Here is a 26,821-nt window from a genome sequence, read left to right on the forward strand (position 1 = left end):
TTGGCAGTAGGATGAGTACTAGTAGCAGTAACTGGTTTGAGACTGGAAGTTGTACAGCTGCTTTTGCTCGGGGGCAGGATTGCGCCTCTGACAGTATGTAGGTCAGCTCCAAATAGCTTTTGAATTGGAAGGTGTGATGCAATGAACCTGATCAATTCTTTTAGACCTGGATGGAGAGATGTCTGCTGGAGTTACTGTCAGTCATCCTTACATGGAGAGCATACACTGTATGGAAAGCATTAATTTCTTTCCCCCCCCAGATGGTGTGCCTGATAAAACATCACATTCCTGAAGTGCTGTTTTTTCAAGCTTGAAGCATGGCAGTGCCTTTGACAGTATAGCTGTCTAATCCACTTGATGCTCTGTCATTCCTGAGACACGGACAGCAGATGTCCTATTCCCAAGGAATGCTCTGGCCATTGAATCAGTCAAGAGAAAAATTTTATGGTTTAGCGAGGTACATGATCTTGTACTGGGCTTTACACAAGTTTCAACAGTCTGTGGAAAAAATATTAATAAAAATATATATCTAGGTTGTGTGATGTAAATCTTCCAGCATAGCATGGGATCATGTCATCTCCCTGTGCCTGGTGAAAGTTCCTTCCCATGACATTTAAATTCACTTTAAAGGATTTCAGTGCTCCTTCCTTTGGCCAGATATCAAAAAAGGGGAGCTTTTGTTGCTGTGAAACTACTCTACGAACTGTAAACCCCAAGTGGTTGTTTTTATCCGTCCATGTGAAACTGTATTGAAAGTGCAGTATTGATGAGCAAAGACTGAATGCACAGAGAAGTACTATAATTCTATGGAGGTTACATGGAGCTCAGGCTTGGTTTATTTTACAGGAAAAGATTGTTGAAATAATCATTTTATAATTAAAGTCAAATGAGCACATACTGTGAAATCAGTGCACTGAGTTTAATTCCTTTCATCCCCAGAAGCAGGGAATGGATTAAGCATCTCTCTGGAGCAGAACTTGCTTGCTTAAGATGCAGAATGCATTATTCATGTGATGAGACTACATGTCATATTTATCATGTCTTCACATGGCGCAAAATCAACAAGCAACAGATCCTTTCAAAGGGATTTACCGAATTGCTGAAATTATAGTTAATTCAAATTACATGCATTAATATAATTGCAGTTTGAAACTTGGACTTAATTTTGCAGATGTGTAGGTGTTTAGTTATAGTTATAAATACGTGACTCTTTGAAACATTATTTAGCTTTACAGTCAGAATTTCTTTATGTAAAAGGGAGGCTTGAGGTAACGCCAGCATGACAAGCAGCCTCCAAAGTAAGAAACAAACAGATTTTCTCCTCTGAACCTTTAAGTTTAGACTGTCGACCAGTATATAATGAAGCCTTACTGCTACTCTGCCCAAGTAGTAGGTTACAGAAGCTGAGGGGCTGTGAACTGTGCCTCGTTCAGGAAACTATCACTGTCAGAGTAGTACTTAGGCGCATAAATGAAAGCAACGTGTTTCAAAATTCATGGGTAAGACCCTTCCCTCAGAATCACAGATGCAGTTAAGAACGTCTGCCATTTAAAAATATAGTATTTGATACTCACTTGTTAGCTAACCTCTTGAATGCCTAGGTTCAGATGGCCATAGTTCCCATTGAGTTCCTGGGCTGAGGTTTCCTCCTGGCTTGCCAGGGGTCCAAAGCCGTGCCTGGCTGAGGGAAAGCATTCGAGCAGCAGCACTTCAGTTGAAAGGTGTTATTCCTGTGGTTGCTTATTCCTGCGCGAGCTTTGAAAAGGCCATCAAATATTCCAACAGTACTGATACATCGAGGGCTGATGACGTGGTTAAAGAGGCACTTTGAAATCAAGGAGACTTTAATATATGCTTAAAGATAAGCATGTTCTCACTGCTGTCCTGAATATGGACAGGCTGAATAGGTGCTCCCATGCTTTTCGGACAAAATCCAATGCCCTCTTACCTGTTTTAGCAACGTAGAAAAATCAGCTGACACTAATGCTGTGAAAACTGTTCATGTCATTTATTTATTTGTCTATTTTCAATTCACTCACTGAAAACTGAGGGGATGGAGGGGAAAGAAATGACCTGACACAAGCATGAAAATAGTTCCTCCATGAAACAAAAAAAAAGACACCATAAATTTGAGGCTGCTTAAAAGCTTTTCATAAAATCTGCAACAAAAGTTTCATTTTGTTTTTAGTCCAATTCTGTACCTGCTTTTTATTGATTCTTAAAATTTACTGTTATTAAGAAAAAAATTTAAGAATAAATAGTCAAAAAACCCACAGTTTTTAAGAGCTGAAATGTTTCAGCTTCTCAATGTTTAATTTTTGTTGGCTGAAATCATCACTGAAATTCTGCAACTAGTTTTGATTGGGTTGAAAGTCTGGGGTTTTTTTTGGGGGAAAGCTAATTTTTACCCAATCTCTTTAACATAAAAAGTATAGATTTTTTTTTTTTAATTTAACTTCTTGCATCTACTGACTCAGACATCTGCACTATGGGTGACTTCTAAAAATGAGAAGTTTAATTGACTGAAGTGGTCAAGGGCTCAAAACAACTATGATGCAAACTGTAGTCTGGGACAGCTATTTGGATTATCTGCGAACTGAGAGATTCAGTTTAGCTAGGAGTGTTGCAGTCACATAGCTGTCTCTCTCCTAGAGTAAATTCTTGTACAAAGAACCAGCGCCAAATAGCAAGGAGACACAGTGGGAATATTTCCTCAAAAAGAGGAAATTTCCTTTTCTCTGGGACAGAAGAATAACACAGCTGCTTGCCTTCTGCCCTGCACCCAGCAAAAGGTCCTTGAAGTCATGTCCCTCATCATGTTGTCTTTGATCCACTGTTGTTTCACCTCCAGTATAACCCTTGTGCTCCAGCTGTGCTGGCCCCTGGGGTCCACAGGAGCCGTTGCACCTTCCCAAGTCTCCTTCCAGCCACCTTCTACTCCACGGTGACACCTGATCTGCTGAACAGACAAATTGTCTGTATTTATGGTGAGAGTGCGTGTCAGCCCTTATGGAGAAGAGCAGGAAAGATCAAACCCAGACGTCACAAATTGTTCCTTTGACATTTTCTCCACTACGGGGAGCCTGTTTTTCTCTCTAACAATTTTTTTCTATTCTTATTTGTCATTTGCAAGTTTTGTATGCAGTTGCAGGGATGTACCAACAGGTCAGTTGTTAAAATAGGTCACTCTGCTCTGAAGGAAAATTGTCGAGACTTTGAAGTCTGAAATTAAAGTGACCAGATTTTTCAGTTCCTTTGTACATGCATGAATACTGCACTTTCTTTCCACACTACCTGATTCTTTGAAGCATGCTATAATGCAGGTTTCCTATTTCAGCGCAGTGTTTGATCTCAAAACCAGGGCTAGCCATCAAACTGGAGGGAAAACACAGAGTGAATGTACAGCCCCTGAGCGCATCTGGTATTGAGTTTGGTAACAGAATTTTAATGCAAAAATGAAACGTTAAACAAATATAATTTTAGGGTAGGCTGAATTTTGAACTACTGAGCTAGAAAGGAGCACGCGCAAATCAAAGAACCTGAAAATGCCTTGCAAGGATAATATTTACAGAGCTGATACTAAAAAAATAATTACTGTATGATGTAGTGTCCTCAGTAATTGCTTAGGACACAAAATATTCATAGAAGAAGTCACAAAATACTAAATTATTGTAATAAAACAATAATTAATGTCCTGGGAATTTTCAGGCTCTCAAATGTTTAAATACACAATGTATACGTCAGTAGAAAGCAGTAAGGCAGTTTTCTCCTTATCCTTGGCTCTGAACACATACAAGTGCTATTTATCTTTTTGAAAAAACACTAAAGTACACTTTTTTTTCCTCTCCCTGACCCACAGCCTGCTGTGCAGCAAATGTTCATATTCTGTCTCAGGCTACACCAAATGTGGTGTTCCTGAGGGGTTTCTCTGCTGCCCACAACTAGTGAACTTGAATGTAGGTCAGCTGGAAGCTGAAGAATTTTAAAGACCACTATATTTTCTTCTTTATGATTTTTGGGGGGGGTTGTAACATATAGAATTGTCTATTTAGTTCTGAAAACAAAAATATATTGCTATAGGAAAACAAGCAAAGGTTGTGAAGAAGTAAGAAAATAATTGAGAGTTAAAATATATATATCATTCCAGGATCCAGTATAGATCACAGGTAGAGACAGAACGTGGGATCCTGTTAGGATGTGCTTAGTTGCTGATATAAAATTGTATTAGCTGAATTTAACATTTGCGTGTGCTGTGCTACAATTTAAATGAGGAAAAGGTCTGGACAGCATAGTATAATACTAAAATAGATAGAGTGCATTATTTTTCTTTTACAAGATAATCTCGGAAAGAAGGGAGAAATATAGAAAGTAATGCAGAGAGATAGGAGGAATTGAAAAAAAAAATCCACGTGGTTTTAAAAAAATATTAAAGACTTCTGATGTGATCCAAGGATACAAGCTTCATTAAATGACACTGCTTAGGAGGAAGAGTGGCTCCCGGGTTATTCTTGTTGTAGCTCAGCTGTTAACATCTGAGCCAGATTCACAGTGACTGACAAATGTGGGAGACAGACGGTCCATCCCCAGTGGGTAGATGTTTACCTATGTGCAAACACACCTCCAGAGCCAGTTTTGTTTTCCTCTGTGATTAATATGGCATTGGCAAGACAGCACGTGTTCAAAATAGCTGTTCTCATGCTTGCAGTTAACTTGGTCCAATTCCTTCAGATTCCCATGTCAAGTAAAACGGCAGAAGATGTAAACAACCCCGTTATTTTTTGACGGAGTGCTGCTAACTTCAGCATCCCCCTGTGCATCATTGGCGACGGGGCAGCCACCTTCTCAAGACATGTTGCTTAATTTGTGCTCACCTTAATCACCTTTTTCAGCCTCATCAAAACAAACCTGCCTCGCCTTTGACTTCAGCTTCCCTCAGATTTCATAAGCACTCCGATTTCATGGACGTAGTGCTGTTGTACCTAATCCTTCATCCTCTACGAAAATATTGTATAGTCTTCGCTGGCTAACTGGTTTTGCAGATTAAGAGCATTGTTTGCCTGAGGACACCTGTCGCAAAATCATCCCCTACCTTTTTCATAGTTCTCATTGTGGAAAAAATTCATTGCAGAAGTAAAACCTGAAATTAATATATATATATATCTCAGTAAAGGCCAGATTAGGAAGTCAAAGTATGCCTCTACAAAAGCACTTTTATCCCTCAATTTGCATTTGTCTCATAGACACTTACTTTTACTGTGTACTTTTTAAAATCGGAACAGAATGCTCAGATTTGCCACTGAAGAGATTTTTAGCATTTAGAAATCCATTAGCAATAACCTCTGCAGTCACAGTTATTATGGTAACTATCTTGGGTGATTTCCTAGCAGAAGCAAGTGTTTTGACCTGTGAAATGCAGATCACAGGCTAGTAAGCTTTTCTGCACTTGAGGTGTTTATTATATCTGCAAAGTCATTTGCTGATTTTCATGTTTGATGAGAGGCTGCAGTTGCCATATCATTTACAGTGTTCCCTGTGTGTTTGTTTAACCTGTTGGAGGTTTATCAAATGGTCTGTGAAGCATCTGCAGAGCTACATGTCTTTTCCTTCCCATTGACATTGAAAATTCCTGAGTTTGCTTTCACATATTTAGTACGGAAAGAAGTAAGATTTCTTCCTTGTCCTCCCTCCCTTCCACCAAAATAACTTTGTTTGAATGATTTCATGTATGTCACTCATGTAAACACGTTTCATACACAGATAAACCCAAAAGAAATTCGGCTTTTGTAGAAAATGAAAAAAGCCCACTGAATTCTTACCTAAACGAGATTGCTGATGACTTATATATACATTTTCTTTGCAGATCTGCTACCATGCTAGTGCTTTTCAATATTGAAAGAGATTAGAATAGAGAACAATCTAGTTTCATTCCTTTCACCATAAATGAGGAAGAAAATGCATTAAAGGCAATACTGTACATGAGGAACACGGCGCTTTTTCAAATATCCAACTGATAGGAGGTCTGAAATGTTAAATATCTTTCAGCTATTTTCACTTCTATATAAAAGTTGATTATGGGCACAGCCAATAGCAGGATTCATTGCTGATGGTACCAAATACCTTCATTTATGGATATTTGGATTTAGTTGCGTATAATTTTACCAAACTTCAGCCCTTCAAAATAAAATGTATTAAATTATTTCAGCTGCAGTTTTTCCCAGTGAAATCAGTTTAGCTATATGTAGCATGATGACGATGAAACCCCATATAGTATCTATAACATTGGTAAAAAAACTATCTCAACTATTTAGCCCTCGCACACCCATATTTTGGGGCAGAGACGGAAATTTTAAGTGAATTGTTCCGTGTTCAGCAAATATGCTTGCAGTGTGTACATGTGCAGGTACTCCACTGGTCATTTGTTCGTTTGAAGCACAAGTCCCTAGTGCCTGGTTTGCTGTCACTGTGACACCACAGGATTTCTCAATGGCTTCTGGGACCTGAAAATAGGCTGGGAAGCATCAGTGCATCTCCTGAGGTTGGGGGTCCCATCTTCTGGTTGTCTTCCTGCACGACTTTGGCGTGTTTTCTGAACTCCACAGAGGGAAAACATCCTTGTGATGGTTGGTTTCAGTCATTTTAATCAAAGTGTTGGTGATGTCTGTTGAAAAATTTATTCGCCTCTAAGGGCTTCAGTTAGAAGAGGGAGAAGGCTGTAGAGGACACGTGAGGAAAGAGAAACTAGGAAAAGCCCAACAAAGATGGTCAGGACTAGGCTTGAAAGAGAGCTATGGAGACATAAGTCTCTGAAAGAGAAGCTGGACAAGCTGGGTGAGTTTGGAAAGAGGGAGGAAAGCCTTATGCTTGTTAAAGGTCATGGCAAGAGGCGACACGCACAGGGAGATCTGTAACCCTGTGATTGTGTAACTGATTACAGTCCGTTCCTGGCTAAACACAAGACCAATCAATCACAATAATCTCTGTTGTCCACAAGAAGTTGTAAAACTCTTCTTTTGTGAAACTGGACTCGTGTCCAGTTTCCCTTGTGTGTCCCTTGTGGAGTAGAACAGCCCATTACAGCTACCAGAGGTTCCTCGTTTTAGGTAGCTGAGAAGCTAAAGCTTGATATTGACCTCTTGAAAACCAGTGCATTTCCACAGGATAACACGGCTGGGTTTTCATGGGCACAGAAGAGGCTGTCTTCAGAAAAATGGATATTACATGAGAAGATCTGTGAGGAATGCTCAGGTTCCCCAGTCTGTTCAGAAGTGAAGAAATGTATTAAAAAAGATTCAGGCAGTGTCTTTTTCTCTTGGATGGAAATCTATTTAGACATTCTTATCTATACTACTATCAGTCCAGTATTGGAGCAAAAATGTGGATTCAACAGAAAAACTTATTTCTACATCAAGACAATCTTCCTGGATCCGGTATCGCTAGAAAGGAAGAATAAGCAGTAAACCCGTGGATGCAAAGTGGATTCAGAAGGGACTGAACAAATTAATTGGAAAGAGATTCCTATGTAAATATTACAAAGACTGAGGAGCATTGTACCCTCTGATGTGACAGTACTGCATGTTGGGGAACTGTGGCAGGACTGGACTGGACAAAGTAGGCAGGCTCTCACTCTCTACCTAAACAGGACCTTATTTTCTTGCTTTCCAGGATGGAACAGGACTAGATGGAGTGTTAGTCTGACCTAGCAGGACATTGCTGTCTTTCAGAAGTCCTATGTCCCACAGTGCTGTAGCCAGAAGCATATAACTAGCAAAAGAAATCCAGACATGTTCCTTTAAAGTCTGAGTAATTTGCTAGTCTGAGAAGTTAAGGATAATTTTTTATCATTTGCCTACTTGGGTCTTTTTGCACTTGATAGATTCTTTTTATCTTACAGTTATAGATAATTAACTTGATTTTTTAATGATGTTCCTAATGTATTTTCCAATACCTCTTTAAAGGATTTAAACATGCTTTCCATCTGTTGGGTTTTTTGTTTTTTTTTTAAATCTCCCATTCGGTTTCTGCAGCAATTATAAATTCAGGGCATGAAGATAGCAAGGAAATAATATATCATCTACCAAGATAACAGCACTGTCACACCAAAATATGCTATCCCAGATCTGGATAATAGCCTGCTGCTTCTTTTCAGCTATATTACTGGGTCCAAGCTACTAGGTCTCACTGTAAACCTTGACTTTTACATCAAAATCTAATTTTTTTTTTTTTGTTACAAAATTATATGCCATTTTGCCAATATGAAGTGGTTCAAAGTGTTTCATGTGGATGGAAAGAGAGTTGTTTCTTTGCTTGTTTGTTTAATAGCATTTTCATGCTTCTTCAAATCAAAAGCCGGAAAGAGATTTTGGTGCTTATGTGTCTTCCTCATCCCATCTCTGGTATGTGGGGCAAATAGAGATACGAACTCGTGCCTTGTGTTTGGAATAAAAGAGTTAGGCATGTCTGTTTTGTGGAGGAGCTCTAAGACCTCAAGTTAATTATAGCATCATTACAAACTAGTTTTTTGTTTGTGGTAAGAACAAAGAGCTCATCCTTTCAGATTTTACTATATTTATTGTGAATTTACATGGAGTTCATGGACCAGAAGAGACCTTGGTGACCATCTAAACTAAACATACAACTTCCCTGAATTTATTTATATTTCAATTTGTATTTGAATTATATTTTAGAGGGACATTTAATCTATTTAAGGATGCCAGTGATACAAAATCCATTGCAGCCTTTTGTGGTTAATTAGCCTCACTGCTTTTATTTCTAGCATGAGTATGTGTGGTTTCAACTTCATCTCATGTGTGATGAAGAGTTGTTTTTCATCAAAATTCACTTCATCCTTTATAGGTACTTCATTATGAAGTCACTGTTTAATCCTCTCTTTTTTAAAGTAAACAAATAGTGCTTCTGGGGTCTTTTGCTCCCAGGCATGTTTCTGTAACTATTCTGAAAGCTCTCTTCTGACTCTCCTGCCCTCTCTTTGGTTAATAATAAATTTGGTGAATCATGTCACAAGAATGAGATCAAGCATCCAGGTGATGGTCACTACTTCACTAAATACAAAGGTGTACTAAGTATTGCTGTGTAAAACTGTCTTGTGTATATATTCATGGTTTGCATTAATTATTCTGGCCAGTGAGAGCTTTGATCACCTGTCAGGATTCCCAAATCCTTTTCTGTCCACATTAATTTCATGAATAATTTACTGGGCACCTGTTTGGGGTTTTTTTCATATGTAGGTGCATACATCCATTCATACCTCTTACATTAATAGAGTGGGAGACTTTATTAACTTTGTAGGTGATATACAGACTAGTAGAATGCAGATGCTTATCTTTTTTATTTATTGTCCTTGTCCAAATTGCAGATATCATTCTCACTTGGTATCTGCCCGGTCTTGGGAATCCACTGATGTTGTGTGAATAAACACATAAAGAAGGCTCTACAGTGAAGTCTCACTTATTGACAAAGTGAAAAAGGGTACAGAAAGCAAAACAAGGAGAATTTTAATAGGGTAAAATAGCATCAAGGCCAAAATCAAGAGATTTCAATGCTTTTGTTCACAGAAAACATTGGTGGAAGGACACTGCAAATATCAATCCAAGCAGGAACAAGTGCCAGTCTTCAATGCTAATTGATTTTATCAGTGAAGCAAAACGAGCCCAGCTTAATAGGTAACTCTGAGACAAGATCCTACCAAAACCTTCTTCCCATATTAGATGACATTGCGACCACGAATACTTGTCAGATAAATGATACAGAAAATGAGCATTGACCTTTATGGTAGTAAAAACCCAATGTCATAGAAATTAAGGGACACATGCTGCAGCTGAATTTTAGATATTACTGACAAACCGTGAGTGATCATACCTGGTAACACAGTGTGAATATTGATCCCCAAAATATTGCTTCTGTAAACAAAAGTGAGAAGTAAAAACTGATATAGGGAAATCTTGCCATTAGACCAGGACTGCAGCAAAATAGACCAAGTATATCAAGAATAACTAATGCTGCAGTACAATTAAAATTAATAATAATTTCTAAATAACTTGCATGGAACGTATTCACAGGGGAGTAAAAACATGTGCCCTTCCAAAAAGTTTTCAGGTTGAGTTCTGGCTAAAACACATGTCATTAGTTCTGGAATTGAAAATTTAGCGAGCGTATTTGAAAGCCATTACAAACTTGTAGCTACAAACCCAGATGCCTAGTAAGGAATTTCTGCAATTTTCTGATAACGATAGTACCTAAGTCTAATGAGACCATTAAAATCTAAGAGCTTTATTCCTTAGCCACTAACAAAAGGTAATGGTGCAATAGAGAGCATATAGTGGATGGGAATATAATAAAAATCATGGAGCTCGATTTACTTAATCCCACACCACAGGAAATAATATACAAGCTGTCTAAGCCAGTCAGTCTAACTTAAGTGTTGGCCAAGCAGGATGATAGCTGGACGTGATTATAATGGATCATAAGATGCGCTTTTCATGGTCTGAGTTAAGTGTGTTGGGAGTCTCAGAGTATTTTTGACAAGTTGTGGATACATTTTATCATCCCAATTTTCTCTATATACAAAGTTGGAGTAGAGTCTATAACATTTTATATGCTGATCCAATGCACATTTTAATATATCCACTACCCTATAAAAATATCATTGACCTGTAGTCAATACATAGGGATCAGAAGATATCAGGGCATCATCTTATATTTTTCTAATGCATGTATGATTTAAGATTAAACATTATAAATTCAAAACCATACCAAATATTCTTATCAGGTGGTGGCAGTTAACATTAGGCTGGTATCTCTACCTCCATCATAAGTTCAGGGTCTTTCACTAGGGAAAAACATGATGAATGTGCAGACCTGTTGTGGCCTGAAATAGCCTGCTTCAGACTTTGCTAAACCAAGAAAGGAAAGAAAGAGCAAAGACTCTTATTACAGGCATTCTGTAAGATGTATAAACTAGGTGTTTCCTGGGAAATATTGCTGGTCAGGCTGGGTTGGTTGGAAGTATGAATTTTGTGGTTATTTCTAAATGAGCAAAGCTTCAGGATGGGCAAAGTGACAGCAGCACAGAAGTGCTGTCTCTCTTCTTTTGCTTCACAAATTGGTCTAAATTTTTTTGGCTTCTTTTTTGCCCCCATTGTGACTTCATCTTTGCTGGGAGGGTTTGACATTATATCCACACTTACATAGTCATGTTGGGGACATTTTTTTAAATGTAAATCTGCCCTTAGCAGAAAAGGTTTTTGAAGGTGGAACCTTCAAGGCATTTATGCAGAGCGAGCTTAGGAGAAAAATCCATACAATAGTTGACCATGTTTTACAAAATTAGGCCAAATGTGGTTTTTTGATAGTTTTGTTCAGGCAGAAATCACCTTTCCCATCTATTTTCAGTAAAAAAAAAATAATCGTGGAGGAGGTGACTTTCGGAATAAGCTAAATTCTGGGAGTAAGATAGAACCTGTCTAGAAACATTTACAATTGGTGTTTCTTTTGAATTCTCCAGTTTAGATAAATAGCTCTGTGCAGTATTAGACACCATCAGCAGCCTCTCCTGCTCTGCTTAGGAACCCAAATTGTACCTACAAATAATGCTAATCTTTCTGGCCATTTTAATGAATTGTTTGTTGCACACTTATGAGTAAAACCAGATCCTGTCATGGCAGATGTTCTTTGCTGGTGTAAATCTTAGCTCCATAAGGTACTTTCAGACTGGTATGATATGCTGCCATTAACAACGCTAAAGTAAGTGATGTTATAAAAATGGCAGAAAAGCTGAACATAGCTGCATGTTTGGCGTATGGTATCCTTTATATATATCCCCAAACTATAGGATAGGCTGCAAGTTAGGAAAAAACCAAACTGTTAAATCTCAGTATCTGATACAAGTTAAGGACTGGAGTGCTCAAAGATTTCAGAAGTTAGAACTGCAAAATTTGAGTCTATAATTAGATCTCTGGTCAGTTTATTCGCCAGGAACTAACGAGTTAAAAGGAAGCAAATGGAATAGTTTGTCGTTACTATCAAAGCGTTAAATCGACATACAAAAAAACTAGTCACCCCCTTTGTTTTTCTATTTCTAAAGTCTAAATCATGGTGCTTTTTTGCATTAAAGTGGCTTAAAATGGGAGTTGAGGAATCCAATGAGTTTAGGTTGACACATTTGATACTGTACTTGGGACAGGCAGGCAATGTATGATTTATGCCATTATGATTGCTTCGGTCACGTGAGTAAGCCTATCACAATTTTTCAAAGTAATTTAACAGTATGGTAATACAAAGAAAAAGAAGATTTGAGCACCAGTCTTTTCAGGTGAAATGAATGGCAATTGCAGATGCTCAGTGCCTGATCTAGATGGAAATTTCCCAGTGATGGAGACTTCAGCTGAAAAGCGACTATTTATTAAACCTGGGGTAGTTCATAAATCCCATGATGGAGGATAACTGAACTGCATGTGAACTACTCTGGCATGGGGTCCCCAGCTGGGACAGGCTTCTGGGCACGCAGCACAGCATACAGCTGGGAGCAGCCCCATGTGAGCAGCAGTGAAGCAAAAAGATACAGGTCACAGGGGGCAGAAGTTTATTTCCTTTCACAAACACCACATATTGGTATATCTGGAGAAGAAAAAAGTTTTGGAATGCACTTATTTGTGTAACTTTCAGAAGTTTTATACCAAACTGGAACCATATCAAATGTAAAAATACAATTTCCCCATAGTTTTTCCTCTAGTTCTGGTTAGCAGATTGTACTGTAAATGATAATAGATTAACCCTGCGCTGAGGCTTCTGTATTGGAAGAGGCCTGGTAGGTTCCTTAGGTGATTTTGTAAATTTAAAATTATTTAAAATTTAAATATTTCATTAAAAAATCTGGCTGAGGAGGAGAGAAACAGGGACAGTCACATCTTGTGAGTTGTTTGCGTGGAGTCAGCAACCTGAAGAAGTGCTCACAAGCAGGCAGTTCCCTTCTGTTTAAGGACAGCCTTCATTAAAGTGACAGCTCTTTTTCACAGATAATCTTACTTTAAAACCAGTATGTGTTTTCAGCAGGCGTGCTTTGAGTTGTGTTAGCAGTTTCCCCTGTTTGCATCGTTGAGAATCTGTACATTGCATTTTGTTTGAAATGAAAGATGTCGTTGAAGCCTCCAGGTAGTACTATTTAGCTGAATCTTTATCTGGTTTAGTCTATTTGAAGATTTTAGCTATTTCTTCAATTCATAGAGACACTCTGTCTTTGTCTTAACCTCTTGGCACTGGAAGGAGAGAAAGCCATTGCAATAGTCACAATGAACAAGGTGTGTATTTGAAGTAGACATGAACTAGTATATATAGTTAGCATGTCTTAATGAGGCAGGTAGGTGTAATTATCTTTGTTCCTTTTCACGTGAAGTTTCTGGAGGATAAGAGGAAATGTTGAAAGAAAAGCAAAAAAACTTTCCTGTGAAACATGGAAATGCATCACATTTTGGAGTTTGACGGAGGAAAGTCTTTTTTTCCTGTGGGGTACAATAATGACACTGCTACAGGATATTATGAGCCTCTTACATTGATGTCACATTCAGATTTTTGCTGAGACCTGCATACAGCTTCGTGAAGTGACCTGAAGATGTAAAATGTTCGTATTGTCTCACAGGGTCACGCATGCAATATTACTAGGTGCTAATATGATGCCATTTCAGTTTCTGTGCTAATTCTGTGGCATATGCTGGCAATTTAGAGGACAAAAGAAATCACATAGGTACATTCTTGCAGCTGTGCATTTTACTGTTTCGCTGCAGTGATTTGTTCAGCAAGCTTGACTATCTACTAAGTTAGTTCATGCAAATGAATGCATCTGTCTTCATTCCTCTTTGCCATTAGTTCATTATGCATACATTAAACCTTAGGGAATAAATACAGAGATTGATTAGAGAGTTACAAAGCACAGGTTTAGCAGCCAAGAAATGCCTGAATTATTCCTTTTCTATTTTTTCCTTTTTTTTTTTCCCCTATTGTGAAACTTCTTTTACAGGAATAGTAAATCCTTGTGGATTTTAAATGCTTATTGACAGCTAAAGTCATCACTATTCCTGTGATTTGGCAAATTTTAATATGAGCCAGTAGCTTATTTTGTAGTTCTTTAACCCTGCTTTTCCTTTGGCTTTAACTATATTTTTTCTTCATCCTGAATGTTGAGTAAGTTAATGGTTCTTTTGTCATGGGCATTTTTTTCTACTATAAACACCTAATAAAAAAATGCAGTGCATCCTATTTGTCAGGTGTTGTTGCATATTAAATTCCCCCCTAAGCCATCCTTGTAACTGTAGTTTTATATCAGACGGAAGTATAGAAAAAGAACGGGTCATTATCAGGTGACTTTTTAAAACATTCATAGCTATGCATTCTTTCAGCCTATTTTTGAACTACCATCTTCCAGAAGTGGGCATTTCTGGGTTGTGGTTTTCTGCAAAGGTAGAGAGTAAGCAAACCATAAAGGTATCAGTGATCACTGAGCACAAAGGACAAAAGGTAAAATCCGTAGGAAGTATTCACTCTCATTTTCCATTTTTCTCATTCATTCTCATTCTTTTTTTTTATACATTTCTCATTTTTTCCAAGGAACTTGGAATATTCCACACAGAGGCTTTGATAAACCCTTTTGTCATGCCGAATCTCCCTCAGAAATACCATGTAGAAAGATAGGGGGTGTGTATCGTTCGACTTTTTATGTTCCACAAACAAAGAGGTATATGACCCCTAAAAACTTCAAATATCTGCTCCTTAATCCAAGTATTAGGAAAAGTTCTACTGGCCCATTCCTCCACATTTCTGTTACTGTAATATTTTATATATATATATATATATATAAAAAATATACTGTAATATATATTTGAAAATTCACCATCCGTTATTTGAATGCCTGCACAATAGTTTATGTAAAAAGGAGTGACACTGTTACTATATTCTTTTCTTTCCTGATCCTCACTGCTTCAGTTTTGCTATGATACTCGTGATCTCAGCTCCACATCATAAAAAGTAAAAGTGATGTTTTGTATTAACTAAAATGTTAAATTATGTAGCAACTGTAAACCATGTGAGGCAACTTGAAGTATGTTCAGTAAAAATAAATGACGGCACAAATGGAGAAATGGGATCTAATGGCACTAGTGCTAAAACTTACCTGATAGTCACAGGATGCTGAAACATTGGAAGGAGCTGCAAAACAAGATAAAAAATATACTGAAATATATATTTGAAAATTCACCATCCGTTATTTGAATGCCTGCACAATAGTTTATGTAAAAAGGAGTGACACTGTTACTATATTCTTTTCTTTCCTGATCCTCACTGCTTCAGTTTTGCTATGATACTCGTGATCTCAGCTCCACATCATAAAAAGTAAAAGTGATGTTTTGTATTAACTAAAATGTTAAATTATGTAGCAACTGTAAACCATGTGAGGCAACTTGAAGTATGTTCAGTAAAAATAAATGACGGCACAAATGGAGAAATGGGATCTAATGGCACTAGTGCTAAAACTTACCTGATAGTCACAGGATGCTGAAACATTGGAAGGAGCTGCAAAACAAGCCTTAAATGGCAAAAACCTAAGCAATTCAGGCAGTTCTTAATCTAAAATGGAAAGAAGATTAAGAGGTGATTTGATCAGAGGTTACAGTTCTGTATCTGCAGGGAGATCCTGAATGTAACGGTGGTAGTATAATGAGATCTTGGGATTGAAGGCTCGTCTGCTCCCAATTCAAATAGACATTACCTGCGCATGTAGCAGATTTTCCATCACATGATGCTTTCAAAGCCACATTGGATATCTTTCTAAAAGGTAATCTGTCGCTGCAGATATCGCTATATCGTGTTTCTCTGCTTGTGTCACTCAGGAGATCAGGGAGAGAATTGTTCTCAGTGGTTCCTTCCTGCCTTGAAATGCACAAATGCAATCAATCCTGTAATCAATCCTGCCTGATCCATTTTGGTAACTGTAGAAAGCAGAGAAACTGCAAGATTCAGGGTGCGCTTTTGTGAATAGTGTCACCTCAGTAGCAAGAGTTCTCTTGGTGCTAATTTCTCAATAAAGGAAACAGAGAGGAAGTTGAAAGTGAATCCATCAGAATTATGTGAATAGGTTTTACAAATCAAAATACCACATCAGTATCAAAGCTCTGTGCTGTTCCACACAGCAGGATTTCCACCTGCAAGGGAGGGGGGGTTACTGAAGCCCTCATCCAATTCAGAAAGAAATCTAAAGACTAATGTTTTTGTGGAGCTCTGTCCTTTCTTCATCAGTGGCATTTAACAGAGACACGCGAAGGTGTTCAGGGTAGCACTGCTGATGCCCAAGCCATTCTTGAGTTTAAGACTTGGTTGCTTATAGCATGAAACAAAATTTTCAAAAGGAGACACTTGTTTCATGTGGGAAATACAAATTTGAGATAACTATGGGTATAAGCTTCAGCTCAAAAGTACCTTCTACTACCCATTTCCCACTCAAGCAAAAAAATGACATTGTGTGGAAGTGAAGAGGTTTCAACTCTGGAAAGCCCTGTAGTGTCTGTTGAAGATATTGGGAAAGTTGATACCATCAACTCATTCATGTGCTTGTTTTGCCCTGCTCGCCAATGTGCTTGCATAAGAAAGCTCCACCTTGACTGTTTAGTGAGCTGCTTTGGGCCCCACATATGTTGAGGAATTTGATTGCAACCACAGATAATGTGGAAGCAGAAAAATGCTTGAACTTAGTGAAACCTAGCAAGTGCCTTCAAGATGCAACAGATCCTTATCTGAAGATAAGGAAGTTGATCGTTGCAAATCTTCAAGCAGGTAGTCATCAACGGATACTGTAGATACTCTGCCAAAAAAAGCCATCAATGAAAACACTGGAACTTCACAGCTAGCTCAAGACATAAATGTGCTTTCCCTAGACTACATCATTGAGCAAGTTTGTAGTTCACACTGTATCTTTATTCCAGCCCTGTTGCAAGGTGGCGCATCAGGGATAAAAATATCTTCCTTGTCAGTGATAATGCGAAAAAAAAAAGTTTTGTTGTTGTGATTCCACTAAATCTGCATCTTCTTACAGTAACATATTATTCATATTTGCTGAAACCAGATGTTTTAATGTTTTATAATTTTATTAATATTTTTTCCTCTAATTGAATTTCTCTCCCAAGATTTGCTCGGGGATTTTGAATAGTAATTCTATTATTTTTGACACTTAAACTTGAAACATATCTTAGTTTCTAAATCCATTTTAATTAAAGTATGTTGATTGTTCTTCAGTATACTTACAGGAACTCAAGCTTGTAATTTGATTCTTTACCTATAATAGGGGATTATAAAACTTGTATGTTTTCAATTTCCTTCTACACGGATGTTCTGCATTGTATTACGTTCCACCTTTATGGACTTCTACACAAATTAAGAAAACAGGGAGCATATAAGCAAAAAATGGCAGAAAAAGACCTTAAAAATAAGAACCCTCCAAATGGCATGGCAGTTTTAAACATTTTCTCAGTGGCTGTGATTTTTCCCTTCCCCGCCATTGGGTTCTCCCATACAGTCCAAAACTAGATGGAATGAAAAAAAAAAAATTGTTTTCAGATATCTCCTTACTATTTGCATTCATTTTATTCCTCCATAAGCCTTGTCACCAGCCATGTCAACAAAAGGGAGAGGGAAGGGCTTGTTATTATTCTGTGTGGCCTAATACTTTCAGTCCTTGATGTAAGGTGAAAAACAAACTACAGAGACAAGAATTCAGAAGTGGTCACTGACAAAAATTACTAGTAGCAACAGCCCTTAGAAGAATCAGATGCCATCATCTGTTTTGAGATAACTCAAGTTGATGTCTTTGAATGCACAGTATCTGTCAAAGCAACATCATGAATAATTTTAGGCTGATAGTACTTGGAATATTTGGGAGTATTTTGAGTATCAACATGTATTCTTGTTTTGTTGTTTTCTGGAATTGTTATGCAACCCAATTGTGAACAAAAGCAAATGAAAAAAAAAAAAACACGTTGGAAAACTCTATTTTGGTATGGAACTTCTGTGAGCAGGACTGTCCAGAGGACCAAAAAGCCCGTTGTTTCCTGACCAGCGCTTGTCTTGCTTGGAGAAGCTTCTAGCCACACAGCCATCCGGCTCCCACCTGTCTGCTTCTTACACAACATGGACCGCTTTTCCCTCTAAGTTCAAGGCAACCTTTTTTTCATCCTCATATGGCACCACGCTTTGTAGATTTGCTGTACAGAGATCATTCTTATCATTGCTGTATGAAGCTGCTGCTCTGTGAAAACTGATTTTACACTATGCCGTGCCATTTTTGCGTTTTCTGGCAAATGTTTTCTACCACTCCTGTCTATGAGGGGTAGATTCAGACACAAGCAGGATGTTGGCTCTTGAACATGTGCCATTGGTAGTATGGCTGTGCTGCTGCTGGAGAAGCACTGGGGACAGTTTGTTATAACTGCACTGGAGTCTGCGGGATGGATGCAAATTGATGATATTAAGCCTTTGGAAGGTAATAATGATTTAACTCCGGTCACTGTAAAAAATGAAATGCAGTTCTCCAATGGATGATTGTTGGGTTTTCTCTATCACACTCACAAAGAGCCATTGCTTTTGTAGAAAGGGTCTTATTCGTACAGTCCTGCAAACCATTTCACTCCTGAAATGTAATTACTAAAGTTACTGTGGTGTGTATCAGTATGTGTGTCATATATCAGGTGTTGCATCCTATATTCTTCTGCTAAGAAATTGATGAGGTTCTTGTCATGAAGAATGAAGAGGCACTTTTCGTCTGTTACTGGCTTTCAGTTGGTGGTTATTTGATTTCATGTTTGGGATATTTATATTAATTTCTAATCTTTTAGTTATAGTTTCAAATGTAATGCTTGTGTTTGATGCTAAATTGAAGACCACCCCTGTTGTATGCCTCAGTTTTGATTTAGAGAGAGTTGGCTGCCAAGATACCCATTTCTGTGCCTTAAAATATAAAAAACATACCAAAAAAACAAATATCACAAGAACTAAGTTCTTTTTAGGTGGGAAACCAATGAACGCAGATGTGAGCTGCACTGCCATGTCCCGCAAGCCTGGTGTTTTCAGGGGGTTATGTGATCACATCCTGTATATCACAGCCTGTGTTTCATTATAAAATATCATTATTTGCTTTTCTATGTTGTGCCTAGGCCAGGCAACAGTCAGACTTTTTTCAGTTTATAAGTGCTGGTGGAAGGTATTTCTGTTTTAAAGAATATTTCTGTAGTGGCAAAGTAATCTTGTAGATGCTCTTAACAGCTGGAAAAAAAAAAAAAAAAAGAAAAAAAGGATTGTCTAATGCCCTATACACAACCAGTATAGCTGTCAGTATAAACAGAGTCTATTTTAAGGATTTTTTTGCAAGTACCTGAGCCTTATCCGTCTCCCTTGCTTTCACTGAAAATGATATAACATTTCACCTCTACAACATTTATCCAAGTTATCAGTCACGTTAGCCTGGCCACTGACCCAAGGCATCCTCCTGCACTGGCGTTGTTTTAAATTTACAGTCGTGTTGGTAACTTCTGTTGGTACTGTTGGTACAGTCCTGTTGTGCCTTGTAGATGTGCTCATACCAGTTTGTCTTCTGCTGTGGTTTGCTGGGTTTTGAACTAGGGCTGGTTTGGCTGTTGTCCCTCCACAGGCTGGAGGAGACAGCACAGAGTAGGTTAAGGTCAGCGATATGGGGTTTTTTTCTCGTTTTTAATAAAAAATTCAGGTGTTTTAGGAGTTGGTGACAGCCAGTCAGGAAAAGGGCAACAAGGAATGAAGTGTTCATCATCTCTTGACATCCCTCTTGTCACACTCAGAGAAATACACCTACCCACAGGACTTGAAACATTGAGATGTGATGTCCCCAGTATAACAAACTGCTGTCTCTTTCTTAAGAATTGACTTTATCTTTATGTGATTTCTTATTAAGCCATGAGATGCCTACTGGGATGTAAAGCAAAATGTTTCCTCTGCAGAATTTCTGCTGACATACAGGGAAAATCCATACAAGGACAGCATTGACTGTATTTTCAACAGACTTACCAATTACTTACTTATTGATCATGTATGTCTTTTGGTAGGAAACGATCAATAACAGCAAGTATTTTTTTACTTTTAGCTTAAGTTCCATTTATGCCCTGTCCCGGCTGCACTGAACAAACTCATTCACTACTAGGTGGAGGATACAAGCATTTGACCTGATTGTGTAGATTTTAGGCATTTCCTTGGATTTTAAAATGAAATTTTCACAGAAGGGATTGAAAAGACACTCAATATCTGAAAGGAAGGCAAATCTTTTTCAGTTTTACTTTAATATGTAAATTAAGGTATAAAATTGTAGGAATATAGAAAATAGATGATAAAGCTTTCGATTAAGAGTTCTCTCAGCTTTCAAATGTTCTGTAAAAAAAAAAATAAAATCACTTCTGTAGCTGAGTATTTAATTTTCTTTTTGAAGAAGTGAATATATTCCTGGTTCAGAAATCTCATTTCTGTCAATTATTCAGCCAGTTTATTTCCCATTCTTTTTATTCATTAAAACATGTTATTTACATACATCAAAAGGTAGAAAATTACAAAAAGTCTGATCATGTGTAAAATTCTAGAAGCTTTATCATGATACTATTTTCCTTGAAGAAAAATTCATTTGACATGGTGTTGCTTGGATTTTAGTTACCTGCAAGTTGTTCCATTTATTAATCTTCTTACAGTAAGATTTACCCAGTCCTGTATTCGAGCACCTGCTTATCTTTGAAGTTTTCTTTTGCTATATTGAGTATCCCTGTAGTCTTCTAGGTTGCAGTCCGGATCATAGTCTTGTGACACCAACTGACCCCGCTGCAAGTCAGGCACACACAGTTACGGTATTGCCACAGCATCTGCTGCTGCATCTCTGGATACTAAGAGAAGCATCCAGACCAGGAATTAAGAAAACAGCAGCAGCACAATGTTTTCTTCAGAGTTCAGCTGCTATGCATGCTCCGCTTTAACAGGACTGGAGATCTTAACAAAGCGTTTTGGAGCAGAACCTTTCTTTTCCATCTCATGTCTGCATGTGTGTACAAGTGTGTGCACGTATACAAGTGTACACGTTTGCACTCCCTTTGCCGAACCCATCTCCAGTATCCAGCAGGATTCCTGCGCCCCATACTGGAGGTAGGTGGATGCCCCAAAGCTATAGGATGACTGGTGCCACGCAGACAGGCATGGGCTCAGGATCGCCTCTGCAGCAGCAGAAAGTGATGGAAATCCTGGGTTAGCCCCAAAAACACTCCCCAGGCCAAGGGAAGGCAGGACCCAGTGTGAGCTGTGTTTCCCCGAGTGCTGCCTGAGCCGTTAATGGTAGGAGGGGAGGAAGTTCTCAAGTGCATTTCTCCAACTGAAGTGTAAAATGGTATTGATTTGGGCTTTTTATAGACTTGGAACCATCTTTTCGCTACACAGTTTCATTTTAGAATAATTCATTTGCTTCATATCACAGAGCTGTACTGCAGGAGCGGTGTTCTGATATTTGATACTTCATAAACTGTTATGGAGTAAGAAGACATTTGTTAAGCTCATGTTCTATATTCAGTTTACCGCTAAGGAAAAAACTTGTAAATTCGATTCCTGTTTTATGCATAAATTATAAGAAATCTGGAAATAACTTCTTTGCCTTCCCTTCTGATGCTGGCTATACTAATGTTATTAGCAATGTGGGAGTACCTGTAGGAAAGAACAGACCCCAGAGACTTCTAACTAATTAGGAATTTGCTGGTTGGCATAAGTAATGAATTATGAGTGAGGTGATCCATGAAGTAGTTTGATTTTTAACCCACAAAGAGTAACATAGCATTGTGTTAACTAGAGAACAGAGACTGACCTTGCGTTGGTTGGGGAATAGTGTATACAGATGTGGTTGCTTGTTGGATTGGAAATTAAGTCCCAGGGTTGTTTTGATATTGGGCATTTTGATAATACTCCAGTGGGATTAGTCTGTAATAATAATGTCAAAGCAATGGAGATGAGTAAACATGTAATATATAGCATTAAAGGAACAGTAATCATGTGTGATTTAAGAAAGCAAAGATGAAAAACAGAGAGACTGGGGTATCAAATGGGCCTGGTTCAGACCGCTCCCAGGGATAATGGTCTCTTATAAGCAAAACCAGCTTAGGTAGTTTAATTTCTTCCTGCTGTGATTATGTACAACAAAAGCTACAAAATCTTTCAGAGAGGCAAACCTAATGAAACGATTGAGTACTCCTACAAGACCTTATCTGTCAGTTAGCAATGAATATTTCACACCACCACTCCCTTACAGTGTTGGGGTGTCTTTCCCTCCTGCCTACCAAGGAAGAGTGTTCAGAGGTCCCTGTTCTGTTGGCAGAGGTTTACAGAAACTTGTCAGAATAGATGATGAGTAGGAACAAGCCTGGTCGTTGCTTTCCATGCCAGTAGTCGCAGGGAACTGTATAATCGTTAGCTAGCTTAAAATGCTGCATGGATCATCTGTTCCCCATGTCACTTCAGGCAGCGGAGTATTTCCCAGCATTGGATTGCAAACTCAGAACCTATATAAAAGATCAAAACACACGGCAGTATTATGCTGTGGCAAAAGGTTAGGCATGTGCACTGCATTGTTGATGGTTTGTATGCACATTCTGGCAATCTATTTGTTAAAAAAAAAATATCTTAGATCCTCCAGAGAACCAAATTGTACTACTGAAGTACAAAAGGATTTGGTTTGGGAGGTGGGGGAGAGCGGGGAATTTCCCTTTTGACTCCAGATCTCACAATCAAGTAAACCTTGAATAAACAAGTATGACACACTGGAAAAGGACCTGAGGTTGCATCATGGGTGCAAATGTACAGTATTTTTGGTTGCAGTAAGTGCCATGACTAACTCTTGTAATCATTATGAATACTTGCAGGTTCTTATAAAACTGAAAGCAGCGCTTTGGTCCGTAGCATCTCCTACAGCTATGCAACATGTCTACATGTTCAGATGCAGGTAATCACATCTGTTCTTTCTGAACTGTCAAAAAGGCCAGATGTGAGCAAACATTGTGGAAGCTCAGTAGCTTCCCAATGATGGTTTGGTGTCAGCCAAGTTGGAGAATGCACCAGGTAGCTATGCTACTGTCTGCTTCTGACAACCCCTGCTGCTGACTGAACGCACTGTAGAATTTTGTCTTAGTAGAAGCTTTATAAGCATAGGAGAATTCTTGCCCAAGCACTTAAATCATGCTGTGTAATGGTAAAAATGGGAATAACTGAAGTGAGGTCATCATCAGCTAGAACGGAAAGAGCCTGTCAGCCACCTTAAAAGGAGCAGGAACATTGCATAGGATGATGCTACGTCTGCAAAAGATTCAGCAGTTAACCCTATTAGAAGTACTGCCAAGGGTTTACAGGATACTCTGCCAGGGCTGGAGGCTTTTCTGAATGCTGTCCTCTGCCCGCCACCATTACCTCTGTATTGCTCAGGTTTGGCAGTTCTCATTCAGGGCAGCTGTTCTTCATCTTGAGGTGAAGATGTATTAGGTCATCTTCTCAGTCATACGGAAAGGTACTGATAGAGCCTTGTTGCTCTTTGTATAGTGCTTATTCTAGATCTTATTGGTGAACTTATGAATGTATACAAGGAACTTGCTTGCTTTTTGGGTGGCTTTTCATCTTTAAATCTCATGCTACTACAGCAAGATTACTAGTGCAGTGCAGACATACTGTTTGTTTACGATGTGTATATGATGTTTGTATCTGACCAACTCACGTAAAAGCTGCATATTGATGCTGAAAAGGACCAGAGAGATGGATGATCCTTCCAGGATTTCATAATTTTCTAGGTGGATCTTTGGGACTTCATGAATTTTTCCAAAATACCTGAGCAGCTGGTGGTTTTAATGGGTCTTCTCTGACTGGAAGCACTGGATTGTCTTGTGGCTTTCTAAACAGTTGCAGCTGTGCATATGTAGATTGCCTTGTCCATCTATGTGCAATAGGGACATCTCTTTTCAAGAACTCGAGGCTTTCCGTTGCAGGTGACCTGCATTTGTTGAGGTCTGTGGGATTAGCTTGGCATTTTCCAAGAATGCTAAATGGGCAAACTGCAGAAGGTGTCCCAGGCAGCATGTGAGGGAAATTTTGCATACACTTATGAGTATGAAAGCCCTTCAGTTACTTTATACCTGTTCTGCAGAGATTTCAGAGAGTTAGATTGTGTAAGAATAAGGAATAAAACTGTTAAGATCTGGTGTATTTGATCTTCTTCTGGATTCTTGTTATATTCAATTGTTTTGATTAACACTGATATCTACTAGTGGCCTCAAAGTGAATCTGAACCTAAAATTTTCTAGTACTGTTATATCATTGTGTCTTTTACCCTACTATTTAGTTAATCAGTTGAAGTACTTTATAAAACATAAAGGTCAGAGGGAGAAAGCAGAAAATGAGAAAAGAGAGTTTTTTAAAAATGTGAAACAACTACTTTTAGTTATAAGTGTTGCCAGACTTTGTATTTATTGGCTCTATATAGTGTACTAGCGTATTGGTGTAGTTTGTAATAACCTTTTACAGAACATATGTCTCAGATTTATCTATATGCAGAGCCTTGTGGACAGAACTTGTGAATTGTAATATAAAGAATCTCCAGATGTACACGTTATTTCTTATTAACATACGCTATGATTTTCTTGGGAAGTAGGTGACGTTTTAGAAAGGCAACATCTGTGTTATCACTTAAAATTTAATAATGCCAATAATTTTCTTTCAACAGAGGAATTCAAGGGCTCAACAATAGTTGAATTAATGAAAAAAGAAGGCACCACCCTAGGGCTTACAGTATCGGGTGGAATCGACAAGGATGGGAAACCAAGAGTATCTAACCTTCGTCAAGGAGGAATCGCTGCTAGGTAACCACATCTCAAGCCACAAAATGCATTATAAGATGTGATTGCTTCAGAAAAATGTACCGCATCAGAAAGGTCACTAACAAATATGTGACTAGATGCATCTATAATGGCAGCCCATCAGACTGGAGAAGCTCAGAGAGAAACAGCAGCAGCTGGTCCCCCTCTTCCCTCAAGGCTACTTTGACAAAAACTGGAAATACCAATGAGATATTTGGAAGTCGTCATAAGACTAATTAAGTTTCTTCTAAATTATATACATTTTATTTTCTATTTTTTTGTCCTTGAACAAAAATTTCAGAGAAGAAGCATAAAATACTGAGGGGAAAAATAAAATGGAAAAACTAACCATAGTACTACCAAAATTTAATTTGCAAAAAAATGTTCATCAGCTGGTTTTCAGGATAAAAGAGTCTAAAGTCATAGCTACTTGCTTACTACTACAGTGGTGACAAAAAAAGCTGTTATTCATGAGTGAAACAAGTCGAAAGATAAAGGTTAAGCTAAATCATTCCAAGTAACTGAGCAGAACATATGCTTTTGGGCTGTGGCCTATGTCCCGTAGCTGTGATGTTAGCTGTGAAGGCAGCTATTGTCCAAAAAAACTAGTTTTGGATGCTTGCCAAAGAAAGAAAGATGGGGACATGAAGAAGACGTTTTCCTGGATCCTATGCCCAAACCAGTCAAGTCATCCAACTCATTTATTGTACAGCTGGTTTTGTACATCCAAAATAAATAATGCAACGATGTTCTTCTTTTAATATTTAACAACCTAGGCTAGATTAAAATCTTTAAATGCCACTTTCTTTTTGAAAGATGAACTTGTTTTATTCAAGATGAATGAAAAAAAAATATTTCTTACCATCATGAAATAGTAATTTAAAGGATTTAATTTGCTCCAGCAGATCTGTCTTTCACAAAAGGAATGTGTACTTTTTTCCTAGGAGTGACCAGCTGGATGTAGGGGACTACATCAAATCTGTGAATGGAATCAACCTGACCAAATTTCGCCACGATGAAATCATCAGCCTGCTCAAGAATGTTGGCGAGAGGGTTGTTTTAGAAGTGGAGTATGAGCTGCCTCCAGTCTGTAAGTAATAACAGAGCAAACTGCAACATATGCAGAATAGCAGACGTTGTCAGCAGTGAGATGGGCATCGTTGGGGATCCTAATTTTTGGTAGTGGTTGTTTTCCTACAATTTTTTCCTCAGGTTTATCGCAGAGTGTGGAAGAGGTACAAAAGAACTGGCAGTACAGGGGGATGCTTTCAGAGATCTCAGGTGTTTTAGGAGCATAAATCCCACCTAAACCAGAGCAGAGTTGTCAGCCTCCACTGTTTTTATTTGTTTGTTTACCATTTTGAATACTGGGAGTTAGATCAAGCAGATTCCAAGGCAAGAGAATCCTTCTTTTTACAGTAAGATGAGACCAATGAATATCCATGAGTTCTGCCTCTACCTTTTCGTTCCTTCTTTCCACCTGCAGCACGCTCCCTCTCTCCCAGATAAACAACATACTTTGGGACTTTTCCAGTCTTTTCTGACATTGCTTTTAGGCAACATCTCATTTCTAGAGCAGAAGACCCAGTGGGGTAGGCCATGGGGATACATAAACCTGCAAGAATTGTGTGATTGAAACAAGGGCTTCTCGCTGAGCAGGATTGTCTTCAAAATACAAGTTTATTCTGACACCGAAGTCACAGAGTGCTACTGAGTGTTTCCTTGCCTCTCCCTTGCTCTTTCTTTTTGTGCTTATGTCTGTGACTGTGTGTCTGTAGGAGAAAATCAGTGGGAATTGAGGCTATCAGGTATGAAGTGAAGCTAGAGAAACGGTGAGTTGGAAACCTGGGAGCTGAAGTGGAGGACTGAGTGGCAGGTGGCTG

The 26,821-nt window shown here is 38.4% G+C and overlaps 1 protein-coding gene across 1 annotated transcript in view; it reads left to right on the forward strand.

Annotated features, from left to right (window-relative positions):
* Nucleotides 1–26,821, forward strand: part of GRIP1 (glutamate receptor interacting protein 1) — a 232,903-nt gene that overhangs the window by 127,829 nt on the left and 78,253 nt on the right. The window contains exons 3-4 of the mRNA XM_009887807.1: nt 24,806–24,941; nt 25,883–26,028. Of these exons, the coding sequence (XP_009886109.1) occupies nt 24,806–24,941; nt 25,883–26,028 (282 nt within the window). The remainder of the gene's footprint in view (nt 1–24,805; nt 24,942–25,882; nt 26,029–26,821) is intronic.

The sequence above is a fragment of the Charadrius vociferus genome, unplaced genomic scaffold, assembly GCF_000708025.1.
Source record: "Charadrius vociferus isolate BGI_N301 unplaced genomic scaffold, ASM70802v2 scaffold125, whole genome shotgun sequence".
In the NCBI taxonomy this organism is placed as follows: Eukaryota; Metazoa; Chordata; class Aves; order Charadriiformes; family Charadriidae; genus Charadrius; species Charadrius vociferus.